At 32.2% G+C, this 11116-nt stretch overlaps 1 protein-coding gene across 11 annotated transcripts in view; it reads right to left on the bottom strand.

Annotated features, from left to right (window-relative positions):
• Nucleotides 1-7220: 7220 nt before the first annotated feature.
• The window catches only part of LOC131067702 (probable trehalose-phosphate phosphatase C), a 185363-nt gene continuing 181467 nt past the window's right edge, over nt 7221-11116 (bottom strand). For 7 of the 11 annotated variants that reach the window (XM_059216814.1, XM_059216808.1, XM_059216809.1 and 4 more), the window contains 3 exons: nt 9343-9435; nt 8962-9117; nt 7221-7620 (listed from right to left, as the gene is read on the bottom strand). In XM_059216814.1, coding sequence (XP_059072797.1) covers nt 7474-7620; nt 8962-9117; nt 9343-9435 — 396 coding nt within the window. In that variant the 3' untranslated portion in view covers nt 7221-7473. Of the gene's footprint in view, nt 9118-9342; nt 9436-11116 lie in introns of all 11 variants that reach the window. The other 4 variants (XR_009111866.2, XR_009111865.2, XM_059216815.1 and 1 more) reach the window with 4 other exon arrangements.

Genomic DNA, 11116 nt, shown 5'->3' with positions numbered 1-11116 from the left:
TACCTCTCTTCCTTCCCCCCCTTCATTCTACGAAACATGTTGATAGAGAACCTAATCTTGTGGAAAAGATTCATGATATCTTAGCTAACCTTTCCCTTTGGGATTTAATTCAAACTTCACCTTCATATCATAAGTTGATCCAAAAGCCTTACAAAGGGTGGTTCCTCATCCTTCTTCTAAACCAAATGATATCACATTCTCAAAAGATGAATTTCCTTCTATAGAGGTTAAAAATAGAGATGATCCCCTTATGATTACTTCTTGCATTTATGAACAAAAGATAAGAGGTACTTTAATTGACAATGGGGTCAGCTCTTAACATTTGTTGTTTTGACATATTATATAAGATAAATTGGGACTATTCTTCTGTTAAACCCGATCATCTTTGTGTGCATGGCTTTGATAATGTTCCTAGAGAGTCACTTGGTATAGTCATATTACCTATTAAAGTAGGACCTGTGACTTTGCCTACTCCTATTCATGTCATGCCCAACCATCTTAATTATAACCTTCTTCTAGGTAGACCATGGATTTATGCTATGAAAGCAGTCCCTTCTACCCTTCATCGCACAATAAAATTCATATATAATAATGAAATTCACACAACAAAGGCTGATTATAATCCTTATAATTTAACTTATGATGAAGCGGGATATATTCCCCCTTTAGTACTATGATTCCTTCAACAACACCATATCCTATCAATGATGCTTCTCTAAAAAATGAATTGGGGTATAAGATCCCTGAATCTAAGATTGAAGCCTTCACGAAGCCTTTAGTGTCTTTTATCCAAGCTTCTAAACCTATTCCACTTCTCCTTCTAACTCATGTCTTGATAATGATAGGAATGAATACAATGGACAAGTTCTAGGATATGTGCAACAAAGTCTTGAATGTCATGAGAAATCACACTCTTCTAATGAAAAGCTAGGTTTCCAACCTCTTCCTTTGTCAACATCCTCTCCTTCATTGTCTAGTAAGTTCACACCTTCTTCCAATAGTGTATTACAACAAGAAAATGTTTTGTCTAATCTTCTCCATGCCAATTTAATCTCTCTTCTTTGGCCAAAAAGAAGAAGAAAACGTAGACAACATCTTGAAAATTATTCTTTTTGCAAGTATCATCAAATTCATGGCCATTCTACTAACGAGTGTCAAGATTTGAAAACAAAAATACAACATTATATTGATACAAGTATCATAAAAATAACATCTGACAATGAATGGCATATTTCTCATAATCATTTCAAATAACACTCAAGATCCTATTATGTTGCTCCTCATTATGTGACATTGTTAGCCTACCTATTGGGGGCTCATTGTCATTCATGGTGGTGCAATCATACTTAGTGAGCAACATAATAGTATATTTATTCTCGTCTCTATGCTTGGGGGGCAAGAATATTATCTTTTCTCTTTCCAAGGTTTCACTATTTCCTTTATGGATTGCATTGTTCATAACTTGATGTCCTTTCTTGCATGGAATTATCCTTCATGCGAGCACATGTTTGTTTCTTGGTTAGGACCTATTCCTTATTTGAAATGGTACGTCTCTTATGAATAATCTCTCCTTAGAGGAGTTTGTGATCCTTCTATCTCTCCTATTTGAAGATTATCTCTTCTTATGTGTTACATTTTTCATAACGTGGTGTCTTTTTTTGCATATAATTATCCTTCATGCAAGTACATGTGTGTCCCTTGTTAGGACCTATTCTTTGTTTGAAATGATATATCTCTTATGAATAATCTCTCTTTGGAAGTTGTGTAATTATTCTCATTGTCCTTACACTTGGGGGTAATGATTTCTCTTTATCTCTCTTACCATCTCTAAGGATCTACTTTACCTTTGTTGAGTGGTGTTTATTCATGATTTGATGTCATTCCTTGTGTGAAGCTATTGTTTGCTCAAGAATTATCTCTTATTAAAGAGATGTAAGTCCTTGGTTACAACTTCTTGTTCATTTGGCAATGTACATCTATCATAAACTTACCCCCCCCACATTGGGTCAAAAGTCTCGCATCCTTCATCAAGAATCCCTTTCACCTAGCAATAGGAGGTAAGTATGAATTCTTGTTCTCTTTCCTTTCTTTTGGTAGAAGATGTTATGTTTATTCAAGATTGCTCCTCTTGGAGGTAGATTTATTTGGAACAAAATTCTCTTCTCCTCCAAGGATTCCCTTTACACTTGTTGCAAGATATCTCTTTTCAACTATCTTACCCTTGCTTAAAGAGTATTCCCTCTCTAGCTCGGATTTATGACATTTTGCCTAAGGGATATCTCCTTGGTGTTGAAGGTAAGGTATACTTGTCTCTAGATTCCATAAGACATCAACATAGAACTATGTTGACATCTTAAGGGGGGAGCACCCATATCGCTCCCTTTGTATCATATTGTACTATAACTCTTGCATATCATTTTTGCATGTCTTAAATGAGGTGCTCATTCTCAGAACCAGAGTAAAGACTCTTAGAGTGGGATGCTTCACACTCAAAAATAGACGCAACATTTGATATATGTCTTAGATAGGGTTACACATCACCGAAACCAAAACAAAGACTCTTAAACGGGATGGTCTCAAAATTGGGCATGTATCTGTCATTCGCCGCTTGGCAATTGCATTCACATTACATGTCTTAAATAGGTTGAAGCACACTCAAAAACATAGCAAAGACTCTTACATGAGGTGCTATACACTTGAAACTAGACATCACTTGCACACACGCATGAGGATGGGTGGAACTAGCTAAAAACAACTAGACTATTAGTACTCTCCTCCCCACATGAATCACCTAGATGCAAACATCTAGGGGCGAGTTGTCCATGTCCTTCCCACCATGGATCACCTCGATAAAAATATCTAGGGGCGAGTAGTCCATGCTCTCTCTCATCATTCATCTCATGGATCACTTGGATAAACACATCTAGCGTGTATTCATGCTCTCTCTTCTTCCTCTCATGAACTCATATTTTTTCTATTGATAGTCCATGAATGATGCTTTCTTTTCTCTTTTATGTGATCGCTTGTGTTCATGAGATGGAATTTTTCAAGAATGATATTAGTTGTTGAGACATTTTGATATTGAGGTCTCTTCCACTAGTTGACTTGAGGTCTTGTTCTTAGCTTTTGTTATGTGTCTTTTTGTGTGCCCTTGCATATGTTTGATTGAGTTAAGATCCTAAGATTGGGGGCTTGGTTCCTCCAGATTAGCGATATCTTATAATCCTTGCGATCTTGCTCCGCATTCCTCATCTTCTTCATCTCTCTCTCTTTTTTCTACTTTACTGTGAGTATTCGCGTAAGCTCATACTCTCGCTAAAGTGGGGGCTAAATGTAGTGTCCTAAAATTGTACCCCTTGCAATTTTGACCGCATTTGGGGCTCTCACCTTAGTGGTCTCATCCCCATGCTTGATCAGGACCAGTTTATGCCTCCCTCATGCAACCAAGCTTCATTTTTCTATTTTTCACCTTGCATAGCCCCTTGTTCTTGGTCTACATTGGGGTAGGACTGGGTCGCCACACCTTGGTCCTCCCTAATTGGGACCTATTTTGGCCCCTAGGCCCTATCTCAAATTTGAGCAGGAAAACAATTTCTCATGTCGGCCTATGTCGGAAAATTAATACAATTGATGACAGACAAGTATATAAGGAGGTTTTCCATTCTCATTTGGAGATACATGCATAAGACGAGAGAAAAAAACAAGGTGGAGAAGGCAAGGACGCTACATCAAGCATTCTTAAAGGCTGCATACTCTTCATCTATTCATTGGAGCAAACATGTGTGTGTTAGGGTTTTGTCATGTTCATGCCATTTCATGTGACATATGTGATTACATTCAAGAAGCAACGCATCATTATCATCTATTGCAGATTTAAAGGTATACCTTTTCATAATTTATTTCAAGCATTTGTAGTATTTCATTCAAGGTTGATTCTAAACCTAGGTTTGACTTAGGCAAATCCCTATTCCCAACACGTTTCCCTTTCTTTTTGTGTGCAGAAAAGAGGTGCACAGATGTACCACTGGAATTAAGCTTTATTTGCAGAGACGGAAAAACCCTTTTTGACGCGTAGAAATTTCAGAGGACCAAGAGGGTGGGCGTCCTGGTATGAACACGCAGTCGCTGCTACTTTTGGCAGATTTCACAGAGCAGCTCTGAATCATCTCATACTTCTCAGATCCAAGTGTATCATACGAAATACCAAATCTATAGCTCACTGTTTCTGCTTATTTTGTCTTCAATTTCAACATCTTACTTATTCAACTTACAAAAGAGGGTCAAACACATTCCAAAGACAATCAATCTACTTAGTATTCAGTCCTTGTCTCACTTAAGATTGGATCTAGTGGATTCATCCCCTCTTTTGAATGTAAAGTCCACTAAGAGAAAATTGACTTAGCGATTTCTCCCTTCCACATTTTGAATTCACTAAAGCTCAAATTTTTTACTTTACAAGTTTCAGTCTAAGATTTATTTTAGGGTTTTTTGGCTTAATTAGATTTAAGTGAGCTTCCCCTTATAATTTGAACAACGATTTTACTATATGTATTCTTTGTTTATGTTGTCTTGCAAGAGACAAATTAAAACTTTAACAAGAGAAAAAAAATGCACATGACCAACCAGTGATTTAAAAAAATAAATTCCAATAGAGTAATATCTAATGTTTCAAATTTTTTATATCTATTGTTAGCTTCGTATGAAAGGTTGGGAGTCATTTTGAAGGTCATTAAAGACTTCAATTTTGGCTCATACTCTCATTCTTTGTATCTTTAATTTTAAACATGTAAACCCTGCATATTTTTACTCGTTCTAAATGATCTAGATGTACAATGCAATGTATTTTTAAGTATTGGCTCTCAACTCTCATATTCTATCAATTAATTAAAATTTACTTGTTACGCTAAGAGGCGTTTTAATACTCACATAATGGATTGATAGATATTTGTGATTAAAAACCCCCTATGATTATATGACACCCGTCATAGTTACAATTAGTTTTACTATTACTTAAATAAAAATAATTTAAATAACTTTAAATAATCAAAATTGAAGTAAATTGCACATGTAGTATTTTTACAAAGTTAGAATCAGTTTAATATTTAATAGTAATAATAAAATTAAAATAATAAATAAAATTAAACAATAAAAATAGTTTCAATAAAAATAATTTGAATATTTTTAATCTAGTCAACCAGTTATAATTAGAGATCTCAAATTAAATATTTAAATTTTTTATTATAGAGTATAAATAGAAATCAATAAAATATATATTAGATTTTATTTCAAATTAATGTAAATAAAATAAAATAATAAATAAAATTAAATAACTTAAAATTATCTCTCTCTAAATAGAAATCAATAAAATATTTACTAAATTTTATTTCAAATTATTGTAAATAAAATAAAATAATAAATAAAATTAAACAATTTAAAACAATTAAATTAAATTAAACTAATCTAAATTAATCTAAATTAAATTAAATAACTTTAATGAAAATAAATTAAATAACTTAAATGAAAATATATTAAATACAAAAATATAGTAATATCTCAATAATAATTTGATATTGATTAATATATACAATTTAATTAATATCTTAATAATAATTTTAATATTAGAGTATCATTTTTTTTTGGTTATGCTACATATATATTGTTCTATTCTATTTATCATTTAACTACATACATTTACTTCAAATGATTTTTTTTTTGAAATATGTACCATTTTCTAAATATACATTATGTAACCTTGCATCATTTTATTGTTATGATAAAAGAAATGCTAGATATATGTTGCTCTACTTTATTTCCTATTTAACAGCATACATTTACTTTAAATGAAGAAATTTTCTATAAATTTATCTAATTACCTCACCTTAACATATATTGCATTTAAGTTTAAAATATTTATCTTCTACTATTCAATATTGATTTAAAAGCTATACCTAATTTCCTTGCAGGTGAGCAAAATGTCATGTAATGCATGTGCATGGGCAACCAATTGGTTGAAAAATTACCACTACTGTCTTCCACTCAATACCATCCTTCGTATAGAGGAATTAAGTGTTCGTGAGAGAAAAAATAATCAATAAAATTAACAAAAATGGACCAAAGAGTAATAATAAAAAAATCGATAATTATGCTCTATAATTTAACTTCCTCTATGGTTCCAAGGTGAAAATGAACTTAGATGTAAAAAAATATAATTTACAAATTGAGATTATAAATTTATGTGACTAGCCAATTTCTCAATACCATGAGCTTCAAAACCTTTACCTTGCTAGATGTATATGGAAGGTCACTATTAGGCCAACAGTGACTATAAAAAAACAAAACACAACCTATCTGAACAACTCAATATAATGTTCATGAGATTTCTTAAGGGACAATCATGAATTAGTTTTCACAAGAATGGTTCTTGCTACTTTTAAGTTTGATTATTCAATTAGATTCACAGTGCATCAAGTCATGCCATCATTGAGGTTGTTACATGCTCACTCTGGGATATCTACATCAAAGTTCGGGCTCTTCTACATGATATTGAAAATGAAGATATATTCCAGTGCATAAATGGTTAACAAAATAAAACTTGACACAAATTTTGAAAACCTATTTACACATTTTATCTATGACTAAATTCAATGATTATTATAATACAGCATAGATGTTGTTTAACAATTATTACCACTTTGTGAATGATTAGTGAAGTGATTTTTTTTCCATTTTTTAAATATCACTTTGATAAATTATTCCAAATTTTTAATTTGCATAATATTTTACAAATATTATTATTATACCTCTAAAAAGTATGATATTGCCTTTATCTCATTTTAATTATCATTAATTCAAATTTAACCAAAATTAAATTAAAAACATCATATGATCATTGAATTTAATTGCACTTCATACTTTATCATTGAACAAATAAATATTTCATATTTTGAAACTTGATATTTCGTACATAATCCTCAGACATCTATGAGAAAACATTAACAAATTGTTTCTGAATTTCTACTCATAGTTCTACAGATTTCAGATTTGTTTTCTAATGCAACATGCAAGTTCAAATAAATAACAGAAAAGTAAAAAAATTTCTTTAACTGCCATCCATCAGTTTTTAAATGTCAAGATTATAAGGGCTGTCTGGCATTCAGAGAGCTCACTATATGCTAATTCATGCGTTAACTATACATTTTATTATAGACTGTAATGAGAACTTGTCAGCTAATAGCGTTCAATGCTCATTTATAAGAAAATCTTGCATTAATGTGCTTCCACATCTAGATTAAAGAACAATTTTCAGCAAACTAGATTACTTTTATCATAGAGAATAATGCATTAATTTTAACTATGTTCATTATCAATGGCAAGCCCTCTATGTTACGCTTGGACTTTACTTTACCTACATTTTTTTGTATCTGTTTAACCATTATTTGTTTACGGGGAAGAGAACAGAGTACATCGGAAAGATTAGACCATCTGCCACACCATATTCTTCAAGCATGGCTTACTTCTGTTTTGCAGTATCCAAATAAACATGACTTCACATGGATCCCAATCCAAGCTTGAAATTTTTTCGTCTTCACAACAGCTTCTTTGTTTTCTGTGGAGCTTCCCCTGCGAGGTAAAATTCTTCAATAAGAAACTCAATTCATTAAAAAATTACACATATTGAGAAATAACCAACCAGCATTCAAAATACGTTAATATCACAATATATCGAGTTAGGTGTTCCGAGTACCACTGAATTTCCTGTAGCTGGCTACTAAAATGTTATGACTTAAGGATCAAGACTAATGATCTAATGCTCACAATCTCTTGAATGCCAAAATGGCATCCAGGAAAAAGCAGCATTAGGACGGTTATAGAAGAAAATCAGAAGTTATCTAAATTGATCCTTTGGGCAAAATGTTGGTCATGAACGGAACTGTTTCTTGTTGAAATTTGTCACATAATTTCACATGCAAGTATGACACCTAAAGACACTTGTTTATTACACAAGATGATGTGGCAGCTGTTCATACTACACAAAACTAAACCAGAGCAAAACACTGTAAATAACGACATAACTAAGGAAAATTAGAAGAATGTAATATGCATGATTACAAAACAAGGAAATCTCAGTAGAGTGTATTACCTGAGTTACTTTCTTTTAATAAGAACTTTATTCAGTTGATAATTCCAGTAGGATACTTCACAATTTTTCGTATAGAGAAAGATCCTTGCATTTCCATTCTGTTGAAAATTAAGTGACAAAGCTATGCCATTGGGGAAAGGGTGAATTGAAGTATACATCGTGATTTGAAAAACACATCAGACGATAGAAACACTAATCAATAGATCAGAGGTGACAGAAGTGTGCGGGAGAAAGCAGTACCAAATAATAAGATAGACAAAGTGGGCAGGTAACTACAGAACCTACCAAAGAGCTTTAGTTGGGACATAAAGATGATATAAGATGAAGCAAAGGGCAAAACAAAAAAAGTGGATTTGTTTAACAGGATAATGTTAAAAATTGTGCTCTTGAGGACATAACAAGTTCAATTCTTTAAAAAAAAGAGAATCAATTGAATTAAATAATTTCATTGTGGTTGTAAAACATTTATATCTGAATTCAAGCTTGTCATTACCACAAAATAATGGATAGCAGGAAGAGTGAACAGATTAGACAACAAAAGTCTCACAGATAGAAAGGCCAACAGAGTGTGGAGAGGTGTGGTATGGACAAAATAAGAAACAAGAATTTTGAATCTACTTTTACATAAGTTGATTGAAATAGAAGTCGAAGAGAACATTAAACAGCCTAAATTTAGAGAAACCAATTTTCTCAACATTTTTGGTAAACATTTATTACCCAAGGAAACTTTCAGAAGCACTGGTTCAAAACATGATGCTCATTTTATCCATGTACTATTTGAAGGCTGAAAAAACAAAAAGAACAAATTTCCTTGGCCAAACTTTGACATGTAAATTGGCGTGCCCTGAATATGTCATCCTTCCACTTGATCTGTACATGTACATGCACTTAATCCTCCAACTACTTCCAGCTTCCACCTTACTAGACGCTTTAAAAATTCCATTACCTGCATATTTGGAGGATATAATGACAAATGGCTTTAAAAAAATTAGTAAACACTGTGTATCTCAAATCTTTTGCAGTAAAGTATAAACTATAAAATATTAAGTTAGTTTTGGATACCAGTATCAGCATAAATTTATAAAAGAGTTATCGACATTTTAAAATGGAAACTAAGGACATATGCACACAATCACAACATACATGCAGAAGAATATGCAAAAAGTTAGGCTGTTATCTAAAAGAGTTAAGAAATTTTCTACCTCGGATGGATTCCTGAGAGAATATAGAGCACTTGTTTCTTTGGCAAAAGCTGACACAATGATGCCACATCCATAACCCTTGTTCTTGAGAACCTGTACGCAATAAGAACATACCTTATATAAAATTACTTGGAACAATCGTATAAATTCTTAAGTTTTGAAGTCTTGGGATATTGAAATATATGTTTATAAGTAAGTTTATAATTCATTTTCACAATGTTTTTATTTTTTAGGTTCATTAATTGCAGCCTTGCAGACCACTCCCTTTGTCTATATGAACTGAAAATATGAACAAAATACTTTGTCCTTTTAACCTGACTTTTTGAAGGGTAATGATGCCAAATATTTACTTCACCTATGATTAGGTAATTAACAGGTGAAGTAAATAGTGTCATTCACGAATAATTGAACTAGATTTGAACATACTAAACAACATATGAAATGAGAGTATAACAAGTATATTTTATTCATCAACGCTTATACAAAATTGGGATCAGGAAGTTCTTGCACAATGCAGTCCCTTGTCCTGACTACAAGGAAATACTCAAATTTGCTGACAATTGCTAAGGACTTTCCAACCATCGACAACTACCCAAAACTACTTAACCCAATTGATGAGCTCGATTGTACAACATAAAAGAGTAAACTAATATGTAATTTAACTATCTACAGATCCAAATTATTTTTTGACAAGAGTTATTTCACTTTTAACAGGCATCGGATATAAGAAAGATGTTTTGATAAGATAACTAACCATGTGCATTCTGTCAGGTGAATATTTTGTCACCAGCGTACTAATGACAAAATATATAATTCACACAACTCTATGCTGAGAAATTAATCTCTCCTCTCATCAAGGGGAGGTTCCCTATGAAATTTCTCCTCTAATTAATAAGAAATTAAATTTGTGGGTTGGTGTTGGGCATATAACTCTTTTTTTTCAGAGTTTATATATTCTCCCTTCACCTAGTTACAATTTCTCTATCTCTTCAGATACTTAATGAAAAGAACTATTAATCTAACACACCAAGAGTTACTATTAAGCAGCGCAAAGTCTCCTTGAAGGTAACACTAATTCAAACAGATCATTATAAATTAAACAATTAGAAATTTAGCTTGTAGCTCAAAGTCTTCAAGTATAGATTTCTAATCCATTAAACTACAAATAATTGCAGCAATACAAAGCTTCCCACAAGTTACTTAATTTATCAGAAGATTTCTCAAATATGCTAAGAGCACAAAGTCTACTTGCAAGATTTGAGAGCTCTTTAATCACACAACAATATCTTAAAGATCAAAGAAGTAGAGATAATATATATTCAATGGACATAGGAACATTAAATTATATAAGCAATTTTCTTGATACAACACAAAGTTTGTGATCAACAAAACTGTTTTCTTTATTTGTTTGATAGAATTTTCACCACAAAGCCCAAAGTCTTAATTGGGATAAAAATTCTACAGAGTTTTGCTAAGCATGAAAAAGATAAAATATTTACAAAAGAGGTCCTCCTTATATAGGAAAAGAAGTTGAGAAAAAGGTGGGTATAGTTGACTTATTCAACTGCACAGTCCCATTTTACCACAACTACAACATAAAGAAAACGTGCAGCTGCATAAAAATTGACAGCATCTATCGGTGCAACTGCATGAAGAAAAGGTGCCAAAAGGAGGTACTTCATTCTTGATTCTCTTCCTCATTGGATTTCTGGAAATCTTCAAACTTAGCAAGGATGGATTTCATCTCTACTTCGTTCGGCATCGAGGTAGAACT

This window comes from Cryptomeria japonica, chromosome 2 (assembly GCF_030272615.1).
Source record: "Cryptomeria japonica chromosome 2, Sugi_1.0, whole genome shotgun sequence".
Classification (NCBI taxonomy): Eukaryota; Viridiplantae; Streptophyta; class Pinopsida; order Cupressales; family Cupressaceae; genus Cryptomeria; species Cryptomeria japonica.
The sequence above is the reverse complement of the archived record's forward strand: the minus strand, read 5'-3'. Positions and strand labels throughout refer to the sequence as shown.